The sequence below is a fragment of the Peromyscus californicus genome, unplaced genomic scaffold, assembly GCF_007827085.1.
Source record: "Peromyscus californicus insignis strain IS unplaced genomic scaffold, ASM782708v3 Scaffold_5__1_contigs__length_169319896, whole genome shotgun sequence".
NCBI classification, from domain to species: Eukaryota; Metazoa; Chordata; class Mammalia; order Rodentia; family Cricetidae; genus Peromyscus; species Peromyscus californicus.
The window spans coordinates 22,260,062-22,280,053 of record NW_026294573.1 but is presented as its reverse complement, the minus strand read 5'-3'; the positions used below and the strand labels follow the sequence as shown (position 1 = coordinate 22,280,053).

Below are 19,992 nucleotides of genomic sequence, written 5' to 3'. Positions count from 1 at the left end.
GCCTGGTCTCCAAAGCGAGTACCAGGAAAGGCGCAAAGCTACACAGAGAAACCCTGTCTCGAAAAACCAAAAAAAAAAAAAAAAAGATGTAACTGGTAAGAGAAACTCGAGTATGAAGATTGCTCAGGTATTTGGGGACACTTGAGTGTAACCCTCTTGGTGGTCAACAGGTTTTCTCTGTGCCAACTGTACCTCACCCTAGCTGAGGCTGGACCTCAGCAGATAGCAATGGAGGTGAATGTCTCCATCTGCAGCTGGAGTTTTGGGTGGGGTGGGAAAGCTACCTGACCTGGGAGAACAGTAAGTGCACTTGACAATGGAGTCACTTCTCTAGGACTCCCAAGATTTTTAATGTCATGTGACCTAACTTCCAAGTTCCTGTGTGAACACTTCCCTTGCACAGTTTACTGACAAATAAAAGCAGCACGTGAAGTGGCTCACCACCTCAGGAAACCTCAGTGATTTATTAAAATCGTACAAACCATTTTCAAAAAGATAAAAGCTTCAAAAAAAAAAAAAATACTACTGCCCAGATAAGTCCATCCTATGTCCTGGCTACAACATGGCAGGGATCTCTGAAGACACAGTGTCCAGGGGCTGCCAGTGACAGTCCATCAGTGCATCATACAGTTCCTCACTCTGCTCCATGAACTCCTTGTTGGCCTCAGTCACATCCAGCTGTGGCGCTGGGTCTGGAAGGAAAGGACAAGGTCGAGTCAGAAGAACCCCAGGAAGGAGGGGCAGACTCCTGCCTTCAGGCGTCTGAGAATGGGTGTCTAAGGAAGATGGAGAGTGTGTGATGGCAGCTGCTGTTTCTCCTTCCGGCTTACAAAGCTATGTAATTGTCTTAGATTTTCCATTCTGCTCAGATTTAAAATGTGAGTTTGGAAGACATTTAAGTCAATGAATCCAAAGTGCCACCTTAAGAACTAACCCAATGTCTGATGAAAGGCCTGGTCACATGAGCTGGGGACCTAGTCCTCTCTTTCAGAATCACAAATATATACATTTTCAAGGTGTGGTGGCATCCCTGTAACTCCATTCCTTGGGAGGTGGAGGCAGATGGATCATGAGTTTCATCTCAGCATGAGCTGATACTTGGGTTTTTTTTTTTTTTTTTTTTGGTTTTTCGAGACAGGGTTTCTCTGTGTAGCTTTGCGCCTTTCCTGGAACTCGCTTTGGAGACCAGGCTGGCCTCGAACTCACAGAGATCCGCCTGGCTCTGCCTCCCGAGTGCTGGGATTAAAGGCGTGCGCCACCACCGCCCGGCGATACTTGGGTTTTTGAGATAGGGTTTGCCGTCCAGACGAATCTCAAACCCAATCCTGCCTCATCCTGGACATTACAGAGGGGCTTTACCATGCTGAGTAGGAAAGATGCTCACAAAGAGAAGTCCTCAGGAGTGTCTCTCCCCAGGAGGCTCACTATGTGGCTGTCTGGTCTAGAACAATGCTGAAATGAAGTCCTGGACTACCACAGCAAGCTGAATTAGTTTTTTCCCCCTTCTCTCTTCTTAAGTTTTCCCAGAACTATGTAGACCAGGCTAGCCTCAAACTCATAGCAATACCCACGTCTTTGCCTCAAAAGCATTTAAAGGCTCCTACCATCACACCTGGTCTTTCTTTTGGTACGAAGTCTCACTATGTGACTCAACCTGGCTATGAACTCAAAGGAATCTGTGGGGGGCGCAGGCCTGTAATCCCAGCACTGCCGGGCAAAGCAGGAGGAACAGGAGTTCAAGGTCATCCATAGCTACACAGTGAAGACCAGCCTGGGCTTATATCTCAAACCCAAAACAAAGGCTACTGTGGGTGATTTCTAGTGTATTTCAGTTTCTCGTTTTTTTTTTTTCTTAAATTTTGAATCCCATTGATTCTTGGAGAACGCCCCCCACAACCCCCCAAGACAGGGTTTCTGTGTGTAGCTTTGGAGCCTGTCCTGGAACTTGCTCTGTAGACCAGGCTGGCCTCAAACTCATAGAGATCAGCCTGCCTCTGCCTACTTAGTGCTGGGATTAAAGTTGTGGGCCACTACCCCTCTGTGTGAACTTTTGTTTTGTGTGTGTGTGTGTGTGTTTTTATTTTTTTTTTTTTTTTTATTTTTTTTTTTTTTTTTTGGTTTTTCGAGACAGGGTTTCTCTGTGTAGCTTTGCGCCTTTCCTGGAACTCACTTGGTAGCCCAGGCTGGCCTCGAACTCACAGAGATCCGCCTGCCTCTGCCTCCCGAGTGCTGGGATTAAAGGCGTGCGCCACCACCGCCCGGCCCGTGTGTGTGTTTTTAAACCAGGTTTTCCCCTAACTCCAAAATGCCCCCTTTGAAGAACTATTTTTTTTTTTTTTTTTTTTGGTTTTTCGAGACAGGGTTTCTCTGAGTAGCTTTGCGCCTTTCCTGGGACTCACTTGGTAGCCCAGGCTGGCCTCGAACTCACAGAGATCCGCCTGCCTCTGCCTCCCGAGTGCTGGGATTAAAGGCATGCACCACCACCGCCCAGCTGAAGAACTATTTTTAACTGGAACTCACTGCCCAGGCTGGCCAGGCAAACACCAATGCACAGGAAATAAAAACAAACAAAAAACCCAACAAATACAAAATAACAGTGTTACTGTTCCAGAGCCACTGGGTGGGGCAGAGTGCCACAGCCCGGAAGTAATGGGCTCCCTGGGAGGGGCACTCATTCTTTGTAACATATGGCACCTAGCAATCATGGGTGTGTCCACGCCCACTGGAAAGCACACACACACACACACACACACACACACACACACATCCTTAGTGTCCCTCAGCATCTAGCTGAGGGCCTCAGAGCTGGAACAGCTAACAGGAGCAGGAGGGACTCTTACCTTCCAATGCATCATCCCCAACCTCTTCATATGTCTGTCAAGAGAGGAGAGGATGGTCAGGAGCCTGAGAAAATACTGGCTGGTTTTTGACAATCAGAACTGGGTCTCTAGCCTTGCCAACCTTTTCAAAACCCAAGTCCATGACCAATTTCACTGATGGTGAAATAGGACCGAGAGTTGCCAAATGTGCTTACCTGCATGGTGCTCTGTGTGTAGCCATACTGGGGATAGCTGTAGCTGTAGCTGCCTGTGTTCTGGTCGTAGCCCCACTGGGCATAGTAGTTTTGGTACTGCTGGTAATACTGGTTGTAGCTGTAACTGTACATCTGGCTGTACTCAACTGGCTTTACACGGCTCCTTACAGGAAATAAAACCAGATATAAGAGGATTTCCCTGACCAAGGGCTGACTAAGGCTCTGGGGGTCCACTCCTGCTGCCCTCCACACTCTGCATCCCCATCCTTGCTGTAAGGATGAAGGCACAAGACAGGACAGAGCAGTTAAGTGACTGGTCCAGGGTCACACAACTAAGGCACAAACACAAACCCAGGCAGTCGGCCTGCAGAACCCACACTCTTTCCTGGCTCAGGTTGTCTGCCTTGTCAGACCTAATTCTTTCTTCAAGATCCTTTTTGAAATTTTCTTTAAAGCTTTGTTTATATATTTTATGTATATGGGTGTTCTGTCTTTATGCACGTCTGCACACCGGAAGAGGCACTGGATCTCATTATCTTGGTTGTGAGCCACCAAGCAGGTGCTCGGTACTGAACTCAGGCCCTTTGGAAGAGCAGCCATAGTCTCAGCCACTGAGCCATCTCTCCAGCCCTTTCTCAAGAGCGTGGGAGGCCCTTTTCTCTGACAGCTGCAAAAGCTCAGGAAAACAAAACAAAAAAATCTGGACTTTATGGGGCTGGAGAGATGGCTCAGTGGTTAAGAGCACTCTTCTAGATGTCCTGGGTTCAATTCCCAGCACCTACATGGTAGCTCACAACTGTCTGTAACTCCAGTTCCAGGGGCTATGACATCCTCACTCACACACACACACACACACACACACACACACACACACACACACAGGCAGGCAAAAATACTAATGGACATAAAATGAAAAATAAATAAATAAATTTAAAAAATATCTGGAGGCTGGAGAGATGGTTCAGAGGTTAAGAGCACAGGCTGTTCTTCCAGATGTCCTGAGTTCAAATCCCAGCACCCACATGGTGGCTCACAACCATCTATAATGAGATCTGGTGCCCTCTTCTGGTGTGCAGACATACATGCAGGCAGAACACTGTATATAACAAATAAATCTTTAAAAAATGTGGGTTTAAGATGATTCAGGATGGATTTCCAACAACAGACCATGCCATTATGTTCCCCACATTACAGCAGTCTTCCTCCCCTGCAGTGATACTACTTGTGGTAGAGCTGAACTCAGTCTTCTTGCACATGCTAAGCAATGTTTTACCTTGAGCTTTCCCTTCCCCTGTGCTGAATTGTACACTGTGAAGAGGGTCTTTGCCAAGGCGCCTTCTGATTGGGTTAATAAAAAGCTAACAGTCAATAGCTAGGCAGGAAGTATAGGTGAGACTTCTGGGCAGAGAGAGAAAGGAAGAGGAGGAAGAACCGAGGTGCAGAGGGGAGACAAGGAGTCAAGGAGAGGATAAAGGAGGTGCCATGTGATAGAAGGCAGATTAATATAAATGGGTTAATTTAAATTGTAAGAGTTAGTTGGGGACAAGCCTAAGCTAAACACTGAGCTTTCATAAACGATAAGTCCCAGTGTCGTTATTTGTGGGCTGGTGGTCCAAAGAAGAATCTGACCACATTCCCCAGCTACCTTTATTGGATGAGTTACTTAGGACTTAACGTTTGTTTTTGCAGTGTTGGAGAGAGATACAATAGAGGGTTATTTATCGTTCTCATTATACTAGCGGGATAGTTGAATCTCTAAACAGTCTGGAATTGACAAGACGGCTCAGTGGATAAAAATGCGTAAGTCTGACAACCCACATAAAGATGAAACTCCACAGAGTTGTCCTCTGACCATATGCTTAGTGGGGGTCTGTGCACATCTTTTCGAGTTCACGCGCGCGCGCACACACACACACACACACACACACATACACACACACACACACACACACACACCATACACATACTACAATAAGTAAAATGAATTAAAATGTCTTAAAAATCACAAAATAGAGCCAAGTGTGGTGGCTCACACCTTTAATGCCAGGTCTTGGGAGGCAGAGGCAGGGCTAAACAGTAAGACCATCTCTATAAAAAGATCAAAGTGGCCAGCCAGTGCTGGCACATGCCCTTTAATCCTAGCACTTGGGAGGCAGAGGCAGGTGGATCTCTGTGAGTTTGAGGCCAGCCTGGACTACAAAGCAAGTTCCAGGAAAGCCAAAACCTGTCACATTCTTCAGCCTCCCCCAGAGCTGTAGGGACACTCCCTTTTTAACATACTCTGACCACTGCCACTCCCAACCACAGACAGAACGGCAAATCTACAAAGGCTCCACTGCCTTCAAAGACACAAAAAAACATGTGTGGAGAAGCTTCTGAAAGAGGCCCAGAACTAAGTGGTAATCTCAGGAGCACAAGAGGAGCTCAAGCACATGACAACGGGTTTCTACTTGTGAATTTGACCTAAGAGTGTCCTGTGACACCAAAAACATGCAAGGGCCAGAGCTGACCCCACCATGCAGCTGGCTGACTCCGAGGACAAGCACTCTGTCCTCATGACTGGTATATCCCACTGCTATGCTTCCCAAGCCAGATAGGAAGCCACGCTGTCAGCTGGAGCTGAGGATACCAGGCACCGCAAAGGCTGAAACACTTGACTGAGCGCTCCTCCGCCCCATCTCGCTCTGTAGACCAGGCTGGCCTCGAACTCACAGAGATCTACCTGGCTCTGCCTCCTGAGTGTTGGGATTAATGGCGTGTGCCACCACTGCCGGGCCTTGACTGAGCACTTTTTTTTTTGGTTTTTCGAGACAGGGTTTCTCTGTGTAGCTTTGCGCCTTTCCTGGAACTCACTTGGTAGCCCAGGCTGGCCTCGAACTCACAGAGATCCTCCTGGCTCTGCCTCCCGAGTGCTGGGATTAAAGGCGTGCGCCACCACCGCCCGGCTTGACTGAGCACTTTTAAGCCCCTTGATAGTGAAGGGGACTCAGCTAGTGCTAAGCAAATCCAACTGCTGATTACTGAAGCATCCAGCTCTAGACCAGGATGCTTCACTTCAGGCTATAGGAAAATAGTCCTTGCCAAGTACTTGGCTGGGCATACACAATATTCACATCTTTGACACCTCCTTTATGAATCTATGGATATCCATCACTCTATTGACAGTAATCGAGGTTCAGCTTCCTGGCTTGGGCTGGTTGTATCTCCTTCAGACACCTATACATTACTGTGAAATTCTCCAGGGCCTGACCATCCTTATTCTGAGTATTTGAGGGCACCTCCCCAGGGGTTCAGTGTGGAGTAGACAGAACGAATGAGAAGTCTGCAGATGGGCCTTGCTTTCTGTTTACAGCTATATTGCCAGAGTCAAATTATTGAACAAACAGGATTACACCAGAAACAGCCAATATGATCAACAAGAGAGGAGCTGTTGGACAGAACTTACATATAAAAGAATGTGCTGCAGTATATTCTAAAATAAAACCAGACAGGAGTATACTTCAGCAGTAGAGAATGTGCTTAGCATTTATGAAGTCTCAACACCCCCACTCCTACCACAAAGCAAGCAAAATCACACACCTACAATTGTGTAACTACATGGAAAGGCATATATATGGAATAAACTGAGGGGAAAAATGAATATTACTTATGAAATTCAAAACTGAGTACAAGACTCTGGGTTTGAACTTCATAATTACAAAAGAAATAAATCCTGGGCTGGAGAGATAGCTCAGAGGTTAAGAGCACTGGCTGCTCCTCCAGAGGTCCTGAGTTCAATTCCCAGCAACCACATGGTGCCTCACAACTATCTATAATGAGATCTGGTTCCCTCTTCTGGCCTTCAGTCATACATGCAGACAGAACAGTGTATACATAATAAATAAATAAATCTTTAAAAAGAAAGAAAGAAAGAAATCCTACCACACGTAAATGGACTCAATTTATAGCACATGTAGTGTATGAACAAGAAAGGGAATTGAGAAATGATAATTGCTTTTTCAAATTTCAGTTTGCTTGTCTGCACCACAGGGTGGTGCAGTGCTGGCCTGGAATCTGATCCTCCTGTCTCAGCTTCCTGAGCACTGGAATTACAGGTGTGTGGTACCACTCACAGCACTACAGTCAATTCAGAATAATGAAATGATGACTTCTAAAGGGTTTTATTTATGTGTATGTTTCTGTGTGGGGATATGTGTACCGAGGGCAGAAGGTAGGTGTGAGATCCCCGGGAGATAAAGTCATTGGTGGTTGTGAGCTGCCTAAAGTCAAAGTTGGGAGCTGAACTTAGGTACTCTGGAAGAGCAGCAAGTGCTCTTAGCCGGTAAGCCATCTCTCCAGACCTGTAACTTCCTTTAAAAACAATCTTTCTTTACTGGGACTATTGACCTATATGTTTAATCCCATCACTTGGGAGGTAGAAGCAGGCAGATCTCTGTGAGTTTGAGGCCAGCCTGATCTACACGGCGAATTCTAGGCCAGCCAGGACTACACAGTGAAATCCTGCCACACATTTACGTCTCTGTTGCTTCAACACAACCACTGGGAAGGTGGGAAGGTCTGTCCTGAAGTTTGGCTGCCCTTGTACTTCGTGGTAAAGATATCTCAGCTCTGCTACTTCTGCCAGTGGTAGGTGTCCCACCTAATTCCTAGCTATAGGACTGCCCTGTGCGCTGTGGCAGCTTGAGCAGCACCACTAGCTGTAACCTACCAGACGCCACCAGCCCCTATTGTAATAACTCATGGTATCTCCAGATGCCACCAATGCTTCCTAGCGAATGACATCTCTACCTGCTTAGAAATACTGCATTGGCTGAAGGATAAGAAAGGTCACTCAGGCAGGGCGGTGGTGGCGCACGCCTTTAATCCCAGCACTTGGGAGACAGAGGTAGGTGAGAACTCTCTGTGAGTTCGAGACCAGCCTGGGCTACAGAGTGAGTTCCAGGAAAGGCACCAAAGCTACACAGAGAAACCCTGTCTGGGGGGCGGGGGGGGGGGGGGGGGGGGGGGGGATGGGGGATGTCACTCAGGCCAGGAGTGATGGAACACAGCTTTAATGCCAGCACTTGGAGGCAGATGCAGGTGGGTCTCTGGAAGTTCCAGGCCAGTCAAGGATAAATAGTAAGACCCTGTCTCAAGGAATAAAACAAAGAAGCTAGGTGTAACCAGAGAGACCCTATCAAAACAAAAACATATGGATTTACAAAAGATTTTTTTAACCTAGCCAGTATGGCAAGTTAACAGTGAGATACATAATATTTCAAAAACTGCTTAAAATTCTTTTTTAAAAATGATTTATTTACTTTTGTTTTATAAGCACTTATGTTTTACCTGCATATATATATTATATATATATAATATATATTATATAATTATATATATATAATATATATTATATATATATATATATATATCTGTGGGAGGGTATCAGATCCCCTCACACTGTTACAGTTATGAGCTGCCATGTGGGTGCTGGGAATTGAACCTGGGTCCCCTAGGAGAATAGCCAGTGCTCTTAACCACTGAGTCATCAGTCCAGCCCAGCTGTTTAGACTTCTTAACCAGTCATTCCCACTGCAACAGACACTCATAGGAACTTTGTGGGCCTCAATACAGCTAAAACTGAAAGCAATTTTCCCTCTTTGCTTAATTCTAACAAATTCTATAGATAATTTCCCAACAGCACCTGCAGGGCACAAAGCAAGGATACATAACCAAACAACTTTCCCTGCTCCTACCCTCAGTGTCTGACAGGATCCCTAACTATAAGCTTCCAGGGGTGTGTGGAGGGGCATGTGGGCTGTGCTAGTTCATCCCCACAGCAAGTCTGGTCAAAGCACACAGTATCTGCCACTTCTGCCTCTCTGCAGCCGGTATCCCACATATAAATGTCCTGACTCCGCACACAGCCAAAGAGGCCCAGGGCAGGGCTGGTCCAGGCCTGTGCTCTCTGTGGGACTCACGCTTTAGGGATGGCCACACTCAGCCGCACAGGTTTAGACCCCAGTCCCACAGCTCCCTGGCACTCCGTCAAGGCTCGCTTCTGTTCCAATTCATCTGTGAATTTCACAAAACCATAGCCCCTGGAGGAAGAAAGAAACCAAGACACTACTTAGATCACAAATGTGATGAAGCCTACAAGAGGAAACGTGGGAAGGAGGGCAGAAGAGTGGGCTGGAGCACAGAGGATAAGGGCAGGAAAGGGAGAGTCCCATCAAACCCAAAGGGCAGAGTAGGCACATGGTATGATCCTGACATTTGTGGGGATTCCTTCTTTCAGTTACGGCCCCCATTCTTCTCCACACCTTTATCTAGGGGCTCCTTCTCAAACAGGAGCTTCGCTCCCAAACCAGTGCAAGGCAACATTACTGTCACTGTGTAGCCATGGGGTCAGGTGAAGCTTGCCCTGCCGACTGACTTTTCAGACTTTTTTTTTTTTTTTTAAGATTTATTTATTTATTATGTATACAGAAGAGGGCACCAGATCTCATTACAGATGGTAGTGAGCCACCATGTGGGTGCTGGGAATTGAACTCAGGACCTCTGGAAGAGCAGCTAGTGCTCTTAACCTCTGAGCCATCTCTCCAGCCCCGACTTTTCAGACTTTTTGTTGTGTTGAACTAGGCCTGTGGGGAAGCAGTTACAGATAGACTTGGTTCCTGTTCCTCTGGGGTCAAACTCTACTTAGAGACTGTTCATGATACCTACAGTTAGTAGCACATACTATCTGAGGACACTCTCTGGGTAACCCCATCACATGGAGTTCCACACCGCATTAAAGAGCACCCAAAGTTCAGAGAGGGTTGGTAACTAGCCAGAGTCACACACAACAGAAGCAGGTTTAACTCTATGTCGCATTACCAAAGCCTGAGTAAAATGACTGCACTGATTCAGAATAAGCCTTTTAGCTGCTGATGGTGGCGCAAGCCTGTAATTCTAGTACTAGGGAAGCTGAGCATTGAGAATTGTGAGTTTGAACCAGCTATGGCCATAGGGAATAAAAAGGGGAGACAGGGCTAAGTACCTGGGTGCAACCTCTAGCACTGAAATACAAAAAGAACGCATCTTTCTTGGAAAGGGGTGGGGTATGGTGGGTTCAATACCATGCACAATAAAGAAGAAAAGAAAAGAAAAAGAACTTTTTGTTTTGAGTAGGGAAATCAAACTCAGGAACTTGCGCATTAATAACAAGTTCTCCCACACTGAGCTACATCCCAGCCCTTTGATTGCTTTTTTCTTTTTAATTGTTTGTTTTTTCAGGACAGGCCAGGGTTTCTCTGCATAGCCTTGCCTCTCCTAGAATTTGCTCTGTGGATCAGGCTGTCACCTTTATTTATTTATTTATTCATTCATCCATTCATTTATTTATTTGTTTGTTTGTTTGTTTATTTTTGAGACAGAGTTTTGCTAAGTTGCCTAGACTGGTCTTAAACTCACTGTGCAGCACACAAAGACCCTGAACTTGTGACCTTGCTGCCTCAACTGGGATTATAGACCTGTGCCAACAAGTCCAGCTTAGTTTTTCTTGTTTTGTTTTTGGAGATAAGGTCTTGCTGTGTAGCTCGGGCTGGCTTGAGTACAAAATCCTTAGCTTCCACCTTCCAAGTGTTGACAGGTCTTTCCATTTTCAAATGGAAAACTTAACCCTACTTTTTCTTTTCCTTTCTTTTTTTAGGGGAAGGAAGAGTGTGAGTATTGAGAAAGAGTATCAGCCAGGCAGTGGTAGTGTGGTGGCGCACGCTTTTAATCCCAGCACTCCAAAGGCAGAGGCAGGCAGATCTCTGAGTTCAAGGCCAGCCTGGTCTACAGAGTGAGTTCCACCAGGGCTATAAAGAGAAACTCTGTGTAAGGGGAAAAACAAACAGGCAAAGACTCTCATGTAGCCCAGGCTGGCCTTGAATTCACTATGTATTCAAAGATGCACGGCCTTGATTTTCTGATTCTTCTGCGTCCACCTCCCAAGTTCTGGGAATACAGGTGTGCACTGTCACACTTAGACTAAACTATAACATTTTTAACTACACAGAAAGCCTTAGTAACAGAAATACAACAAACAGCTATCCATATTATTCTCTCTAATCCTGATGTCAACCATATAATATTGCTTCAATTTATAGATTAGGAAACAGTCAGTGAGTAGCTGTAACTTGTATAGTGCACAGTCCCTTGCCAGTAATGAAGCTGAGCTTCAAACCAGGATGTCTGGCTCAAAGCTTGTAGTCTGAGCTACCACCCTCCTTGGTGTCTCTGGAATACCTCCCCCCAGGAGGTAAGAATGCTAAACAAAAAGGAAACATAAATAGCAGGTAAGGCCTTACTTAGACACGCCTGTCTGGTCCAAAACCACCTTGCCTCCCCGGCAGGAGGGGTAGACTTTGACAAAGAACTCATACAGCATGCCATCGTCCACGTCTGGGGTCAGGTCCCCCACAAAGAGGGAGTACTCAGGGCTGAGAGGAGAGAAGAGTCAGCAAAAAAAAAAAAACAAAACAAAAAACAAAAAACAAAAAAAACCCTGCTGTCAGTTTCTGTTTCTGGAATCTTCCTTTCTCCCCTCTTCTTTTTTAAGACAAAAGGTTTTGCTATGGAGCCCAGGGTGTCCTCCCAGAAATCCTCCTGCCTAAGCCTCCTGAGTGCAGGAATTACAGGCACAGTTCAGGTAAGCATCTAAGGCCTTCTCAGGAAGGCCATATCTGATTTGCCTACTTAATCAGATCCCCCACTCTATTGCTTCGACTGAAACCCAGTGCCTCATGCATGTGAGGCTTAGCCTAGCAATACAGTTCAGTATACTTCTGAGAAAGGATTATGGAAACAAACACTGCACAAAACCTGTCTGATTCTAAGCATCAAGAGAGTACAGGGCTAGGTGTGGTGGGGCAAGCACTCAGGAGGCAGAGGTGGAGGCGGAGGCGGAGGGATCTCTGAGTTCAAGGCCAGCCTGATCTGCAGAGCAAGCTCTAGTACAGCCAGGGCTATATAGTAAAACTTTACCTTGGAGGGGTGGGGACAGGTGACACAGAAGCAAGCCTTTAATCCCAGCAGTCAGGAGGCAGAGGTAGGCCAATCTCTGAGTTCCAGGCAAGCCAAGTCTACACACTGAAACTTTCTTGTCTCAAGAAAGAGGGTGAGAGGGAGAGAGCCAGTGAGAGCGAGCAGGTGAGGGGATAGATCAGAGGCATCTCCAAGGCAGTTTTTTTTTTTTGAGATAGGGTTTCTCTGTATAACAGCCTTGGCTGCTCTGGAACTCACTTTGTAGTCCAGGCTGGCCTCAAACTCACAGAGATCTGCCTGCCTCTGCCTCTTGAGTGCTGGGATTAAAGGTGTATGCCACCACACCTGGCCAGGACTTTCTTTTCTTTTCTTTCTTTTTAAAGAAACTAGACATGGGTTCAATGTATATTTTAATTCCAATGATAAAATAAAAAGACTTTTATCTTCTAAAATCTAGTTAAGATGAAATGTTCAGACTCTGTTGGAACAAGGTCAGCCAACTTTTTCTAGAAATGTTACAAATATATTTAGTTTTGAGATTCAGTTTTTGTTTTGTGCCACCATGCCAGGTCTTAATTTAGCATTTCAAGCATGATACATATTCTTTGTACAAAATTAGAAGTTAGGTATGGTTTCTCATGCTCAGGGAGAAACAGGAGGATCCACAAGTTCAAGGCCGGCTTCAGCTGTATAGCAGGTTCAAAGTCTCAATACCTATATACACAGTAGAAAATGAACTCTGGTCCTCTGCAAGAGCAATACATTCTCTTCAATGCTGAATCATCTCTCCAGCCCATTATCTGGTTTTTTAAAAAGTCTCATGTGGCTCAAGCTAACCTCAAACTCCATTTGCTTAAAATGACCTTGAATTTTTGATTTATCTGCATCCACCTCCCATGTGCTAGGGTAACAGACGTGTCTTTGTGCCATTTTATTGGTGCCGGGGATTGAATTCAGGGCTCTCTGCATAGACACTGTCTAATGAGCTACATCCCCTGCCATTTCATTTACAGAACTTCAATAGGATCCAGTATGTTTCATTTGCTATTTTTTGTTCTCATACATTGCCCAAACTGGGTGTAGTGAATCTCCCCTGTAAGTCTCAGCTATTTAAGAGGCTACAGCAAGAATCTGAGGTCAGTTTAGGCAACATAGCCATATTGCCAACACCATGACACCGACTCTGTAACATGTCTTGTGAACATTCCAATAAATGAACATATTATAACTAAGCCACTTCTCTATTATCAAGCTATCTGGATATATGCTTTGATGAGCATTTAGGAGGTTACTCCTTGCACACATCCATGAATAAAGTCTGAGGAATGGAATTAAGGGTCAATAGGTAACAAGCCTGATAAAGCTTCTGAGAAGCTGTCTTAAAACTTTCAAAAACTTCTGAACACTAATGAGGACAACTCAAGTGTAGCACGAATCTTAAATGGCCTTATTAAGAAAATCAAACCTGAGGCCAGTTATTGGGATGAATGCTGGAAGATCAGAGAAGAAAAACAAGCCACAGCCACCTTACCTTGCTAATTCCTCAGCTGATCCTGTTTCCTCAGACTGGAAGCTTCTGAGTCCTCATCCAAATGGATCTCAGCTGAACTGCTGCTCAAAAGCCTAAAAGCTTAACCAGCTCTATCTAGTTCCTGATCCTCACGCCTTATATACCTTTCTGCTTTCTGCCCTCACTTCCTGGGATTAAAGGCTCACTCTCTGGGATTAAAGGCGTGTGTCACCATGCCTGGCTGTTTCCAATGTGTCCTTGAATTTACAGAGATCCAGAAGGATTTCTGCCTCTGGAATGCTAGGATTAAAGGCGTGTGCTACCACTGACTAACCTCTATGTTTAATATTGTGGCTGTTCTGTTCTCTGACCCCAGATAAGTTTATTAGAGTGCACAATATTTTGGGGAACACAACACCACCACACTCAAGTTTTTTGTTTGAGTAAAGGTGTCACTACATAGTCCTGGCTAGCTGAGAACTCAGTACGGAGACCAGGATGACCTCCGACTTGCCATGTTCCTCCTGTCTCTACCTCCTGAGTGCTGAGAGCTGGGATACCTGACCACAGTGCTGTCTTTAGAGTCTGAGATAGGATTGAAGAACCACTGTTAAGTTAGAAGCTCTGTGAAACAGGCAGGATTGCTTCCAATGTGGAAATGCAAAGCTGGACTGTCTATTCTAGCCTGGATTGTTCATTTCCTAACACAGCAGCCAAATACTTCTAGACAGCTACCAAAAATGATAATCAATTTACATTCTTACTGAATAAAACCTCAAAACCTGGAAAGTTAACATGGTGGAAGGTTAAGGGGTGTTGGTGTGGGACTAAATACAGAAAAGACATGGCCTCACCAGGTATGGTGGCACACACCTATAATCTTAGGCACCTATGAGGCACAGAGAGGACTGTTGGGAGTTAAGGCCAGCCTTGGCAACCCAGTGAATTCTTGGTCAGTGTGGGCTACAGAATGAGATCTGATTTCAATGAAACAAAAAATAAATAGCCAGAGCTCAGGATATAGAGGTCTTGCCTTCTGTGAGGGCTTGAATAAGAATGGTTAGCTGGGTAGTGGTGGTGCACATCTTTAATCCCAGCACTCGGGAGGCAGAGGCAGGCGGATCTCTGTGAGTTCGAGGCCAGCCTGGGCTATAAAGTATGTTCCAGGAAAGGTACCGAAGCTACACAGAGAAACCGAAAAACCAAAAAAAAAAAAACCCCAAAAAAAAGAAGGTCCCATAGGCTCGTCTATTTGAATGCTTAGTCACCAGTAAGTGGAACTCTTTGATAGAATTAAAAGGATTAGGAGGCATGGCCTTGATAGAGGAAGTGTGTCACTGGGGGTGGGCTTTCAAGTTTCAAAAGCCCATACCAGGCCCAGTCTCTCTCTCTCTGTCTGTCTCTGTCTCTCTCTGCAGCTCTTGCTTACTTCTCCAGCACCATGCCTGCAATGCTCGCCACCATGCTCCCCACCATGCTGATAATGGACTAAACCTCTGAAACTACAAGCAAGGCCCCAGTTCTTTCTAAGAGTTACGATAGTCATGGGATCTCTCTTCATAGTGACTAAGACACCTTCCATGCATAGAGTTCTGGGTTCAATCACCAGCACTGTGTATCTCTAACATTCAACGAACTGGGGGTGGGAGCACGAACCTATTAATCACAGCACTTAGGAGGTAGATGCAGGCAGAGGATCAGAATCTTAAGGTCATCCTTGACTACACAGGGAGTTTGAGGCCAGCCTGGGATATATGAGACCCTGTCTCCCCCACAAAAAGGAGCCATCCAAAGAAGGAAAGACAGCCTGGACATGATGGAGGTCAGGGGGTAGGAGAGTATAGTCTTTACAGCCCGACTGAACTCTCCACTCTCCTTTTGGCAGTAACTGGCACCATGACATCGTGCCTCTATCCAGACATATACTGGGGCTTGAGCTACACTCGTGTGGCTCTTTACTTACCTGTTGTCTGGTTGCTTCCCATAAGTGGCATAATTCAGTTTAAAACGTTTTGCCTGGAAATTTAAAAACACATGAACAAACTAAAACAGAGAAGGGTCTTTCAAAAGCCAAACAATATTTGAAAAAAACTGAAATAAATTACCTTGGCCAAAACATCTCCCCCTCTCTAAGCCTCAGCTTTTCTCCTGTATAAAATGAGGGGGTTGCACGGTTGACCGTTAAGGGCACTGCCAGCTCCATGGTTCTATGAGCCCAGGTGTGCCAGCTGGTACAGCTGTAAGCTAAGTAACTGTGGGAAGAGCAGAATGTAACTCTCTTGAAATGTGTTCTTGCTGCTACCAGCCTGTTCTAGATTCTCAATCAGGGAAAAGACCTAGAGTTGATTTCAAGTCTTTATTTTTTGGCTGGGGGTTGAACCCAGGGTCTTGGGCATGCTAGGCATACTCTACCACTGAGCTACACCCCCAGCCCAAATTTCGAGTCTTCTGTCCTAGAAGGCAGTACTGCAGAGTGGAAAGGGCCAGGGTCTCACAGGCAATCCATTTTCCCTCTGAATCTCGACTCTGCCACTTACTACCTATACTGCCTTAAGCAATCATTGTACCTCCCCATGCTTCAGTTTCCTGGTCCGTCAAAGACAACACTACCTATTGTGCAGGTGGCTAAAGGAGTAAATAAAATGAGAAGTATCCAGTAGCAATTCAATGTGGTGGAAATTAACGACACTAAAAAAGGCAAGGTCATTATCATCCAAATGTCCTTACAGGTGTGGCTCCTGGAAGGGGCTTCCCATTAATTTTATGCAAACACTTCTCGGCTGTGCCCAAATCTGCAAATTCCACAAAGCAGTAGCCAGCTGGGATTCTGGAAAGAAAGCAGAGAAACAGAGTCCTAAAGATGCCCATGTACATCTTGGCATGAAGAGAAGAAAAACAGTTTTCTTTCTTTCTCTCTTTCTTTCTTTCTTTCTTTCTTTCTTTCTTTCTCTCTTTCTTCCTTTCTGTTAAGACAAGGTCTCACTATGTAGCTTAGGCTGTTCTGGAACTCACTCTGTAGACCAGGCTGGCCTCAAAGTCAGAGATCAGCTTGCCACTGCCTTCCAAGTGCACCACCACCACCCAGCTTAAAAACAAGTTTTCAAGCAGAGCCACTATTACTACTACTACTACTACTACTCTACCTCATATTCCAGATCAGAAATAACTTGCAAATTTAATGCAAGGACAGTGAATCTGGACAGTTCTTGGATTATTATTATTTGGGGGTGGTGGTGGTTGAGGCCAGCCTGGTCTACAGAGCAAGATCCAGGACAGGCACCAAAACTACACAGAGAAACCCTGTCTCGAAAAAACAAAAACAAACAAACAAAAAGCCTGCCTTTCATCCCAGCACTCAGGAGGAAGAGGCAATTAGATCTCTGAGTTCAAGGCCAGCCTGGTTTACGGAGTGAGTTCCAGGACAGCCAGGGCAACACAGAGAAATGTCTTGAAAAACAAAACCATCTACATGAAAGCTCCTGCCACACGGCCCTGGATTCTACATTCAGCTTGTGGGGCAGATGAGTGTCATTGGAAAAGGAAAGATTGGCTTTTGTATGCTGAAAATCAGGAGCTCATCATGGTGGTACATGCCTGTAATCACAACACTTTAGAGAAGTGGTTCTCAACCTGGGGTCAAGACCCTTGGGGGTGTTGAACGACCCTTTCACAGGGGTTGCACATCAGATATCCTGCATATCAGATTCATATACAGTTCATATCAGTAGTAAAATTAGTCATAAAGTAGCAAAGAAATAATTTTATGGTGTGTGTGGGGAGTCACCACAACATGAGGAACTGTATTAAAGGGCTGCAACATTAGGGAGGTTGAGAACCACTACGCTAAACAATGCAGCTTAACAAAGCTTGTGCATTGTGTTAGTAGCCTAGTCTAGAGGTTCTCAGTATACAGGAGGACTAGCACATGTGCTGATATTATACCATGTACATGGGGGATGTGAGGGTCCTGGGGTTTGGGTATCTGTAGGGTCTTAGAACAGCTCCCCCATGAACACTAAGGGAGGAACCTGAAATTGTTCCCTCCTGTCCAATCACAACGAGCATGAGGTGGCTGGGCATTCTTTAAAATTTATAACTAATCATTTGAGAATTATTTGGAGTTTCTTTGTTTGTTTTTTTGACACAGGGTCTTACTATACATATTATAGCTCTGGCTGTTCTGGCCTTCCAAGTGCTGGGATTATAGGCCTGTGCCACTATCCTCAGCTAAATTATCTGAGAAGTCTATACAGTGTATCGTATGTGCAGGATCTCCAACTCCGGTCAACAGGCTTATGAGACAGGTTCCTGTCCCTGTTGAATCACCTCACTGCCCTCCCTCAGCCTTGTACTTCTGAACCCTCCTGATTCCTTGAAAAAGAAAGAAAGAAGGGGTGTGTGAGATGGCACACGCTCAGAATTAAACACAGGGGAGCTGGAGCTATGGTTCAGCAGCTAAGTGTTCAGCACTGCTGAGTTCGAGGCCAGTCTGGTTTATAGGGGACAGGACAGCCAGGGCTACACAGAGAAACCCTGGCTCAAAAAAAAAAAAAAAAAGGTTCTGAATTGCTCTCCCAAGGGGCCTCAGATTGATGCTCAGCAACCATGTAGGCCACTTTACAGGCTCTGACACCTCTGGCCTCCACGGGCACCTGCACATCCTTATCCCCACATAAAACACACACGTAATCAAAAATAATAAATCTTTAAACAAAGAGCCAGGATTGCTGGCACACCTGTGATTGGTATGCACCTGGGAGGCAGAGGCAGGATTGTCACAAGTTGGAGGCCGGCCTACGTATGGTACTACATCGAGACCCTGTTTCAAAATAAGATAAAGATAAATGAAACACACAAGTGCTTTAACAAAGATCACACAATACAGTTTTAAAACACAGGTTCCAGCACCCTGCCTGAAACACTGGGATACTGAAACCTGAAACACTCGGTGCTTCCGCTCAGTAAGCGCCCACCCAGAAAGCCCATGTTCCTTTTTATAATACTGTGTGACGACTGCTGCTACTCCCAGGTGAGAAGCCCTGATTTCGTGTGATGTTTATTCCCTTGAAGGGCAGCAACAGCAGGCTCTGGTGAGTGAGAACTGGAAAGATGAAGAGGGAGATGTACCCAGTGAGACGGTTTCGGATAATTTTGACGCTCATCACAGTCTCCCCCATGGTGGCAAAGGCTCTTGAGATGAAGTTCTCATCCATGTAGGGCTCCAGCTGCATAAAAACCACAGCAGACCTCAGTTCCGGGAGCCCCACTCTCCACTGCACAGAAGGGCGCATGGTTCCAACCTACTCCCCCACTTCAAATCGCTCCCCTTGCTGGGCGGTGTGGAACAGGTCTTCAGTCCCAGCACTGGGGAGCTAGTGGCAGGCGGGTCTCATGGTGAGTTCCAGAACAGTCAGGACTATGTGAGACCCCCATCTCACAACAAAAATAACAAAAACGCTCCTCTTTATGGAACTCCCCTGCCTCCGGCCCTAGAAACAAAGGGCCCCTCAATTCTTGGTGCTCCTCCCATTCCACCCCCCAAATCTCCTCTTCATTCCCATACTGGGAAGGGGGGACCCCAGAACCTGTAACCCGTGGATTCTGCATCCGGTGAATCTTCCTCAGGACGCCCAGCCTCCCTCCCCTATTAGGGCCGGAGTGAGAAAGGGCCCCGCTATGAAGGCCAAACTACAAGTCTGCCTCGCAAGTGCAGGGACTACGGCGTGCGTGCGCCAACACTGCCGGCCTGGCTGGTGTCACCGCCGCCCTCAGGCCCGCCCTCCCCTCGGTCCTCCTCAGAGCTGGGGCGGCCCTCACTCACGTCCCCCATCCACAGGCTGGCCGCCATCCCACACCCGGGCGGTGGGGACCGTGCGGGCCCGCGGCGCGCGCCCGCGCCCGCCTGCGCAGCGGAGACGGCCGGAGTCCGCGCCGGCGACACCTCCCGCGCACACGCAGTCGCGGCGGCCAGACGCGCCGATCCGGGCTTTCCTCGGCTCTGTCAGCCGCTTCCGGCTCCTAGGGGGCGTGGCCTCGACGCGGAGGGGCGTGGCTTCGAGTCGAGCGCAAGAAGGGTGGTTGGCGTCGGCTCTGAAAGAAAGCACGTAGGCTGGGCTACTCCGCTATTTAATAAAACCATGTAAATACTTCTATAATTAAGAGAGGGAAGGTTCGCTCTCTGGAGGGAATTGCAAGCATAAGCACGAAGGTAAATTCGTGACGGAACGCCTCGGGGAGCTTGGACGAGCCGCGGCGCGCACAGCTGTCCTCTTGCGCTGCATTCCAGCTCCAAAAAACGCTAGGGCTCTTTTGGAGATGGAATGAGGTTCTTCATTCTCATAAAGCCCTATGGCGGAGAGGGGTAAGGGACAGTTAGTTCTCTTGATAATCTAATCAAAGCCCTCTCACCCATCATTTTGAGGGGGAGGAGAGCGGGGCACGGTCTCTATGTAGCCCC

The 19,992-nt window shown here is 46.5% G+C and overlaps 1 protein-coding gene across 4 annotated transcripts; it reads right to left on the bottom strand.

Moving 5' to 3' along the window:
- Nucleotides 1–445: 445 nt before the first annotated feature.
- Nucleotides 446–19,489, bottom strand: Trnau1ap (tRNA selenocysteine 1 associated protein 1). Of its 4 annotated transcripts, XM_052716475.1 has the most exons (9): nucleotides 19,357–19,489; nucleotides 18,663–18,760; nucleotides 16,263–16,362; nucleotides 15,499–15,551; nucleotides 11,350–11,481; nucleotides 8,995–9,114; nucleotides 3,035–3,197; nucleotides 2,841–2,874; nucleotides 446–692 (listed from the first exon to the last, which is right to left on the bottom strand). In XM_052716475.1, the coding sequence occupies exons 1-9, from the start codon at nucleotides 19,381–19,383 to the stop codon at nucleotides 556–558; spliced, it is 864 nt and encodes a 287-aa protein (XP_052572435.1). In that variant the 5' UTR covers nucleotides 19,384–19,489; the 3' UTR covers nucleotides 446–555. The 4 variants fall into 4 exon arrangements, with proteins under 4 accessions (XP_052572435.1, XP_052572436.1, XP_052572438.1 ...); XM_052716476.1 differs by lacking the exon at nucleotides 8,995–9,114; XM_052716478.1 differs by lacking the exon at nucleotides 11,350–11,481.
- Between the last annotated feature and the right edge of the window lie 503 nt (nucleotides 19,490–19,992).

Bases quoted from the DNA above. Each gene is read 5' to 3' on its own strand.
- Trnau1ap (XM_052716475.1), bottom strand. From the start codon at position 19,383: ATGGCGGCCAGCCTGTGGATGGGGGAC. The intron at 9,115-11,349 runs GTAAGGCCTTAC...TTCTTCCTCCAG, and splicing joins GACCAGACAGGCGTGTCTAA to GGGCTATGGTTTTGTGAAAT. The intron at 693-2,840 runs GTAAGAGTCCCT...CTTTCCTTCCAG, and splicing joins TGGGGATGATGCATTGGAAG to ACCCAGCGCCACAGCTGGAT.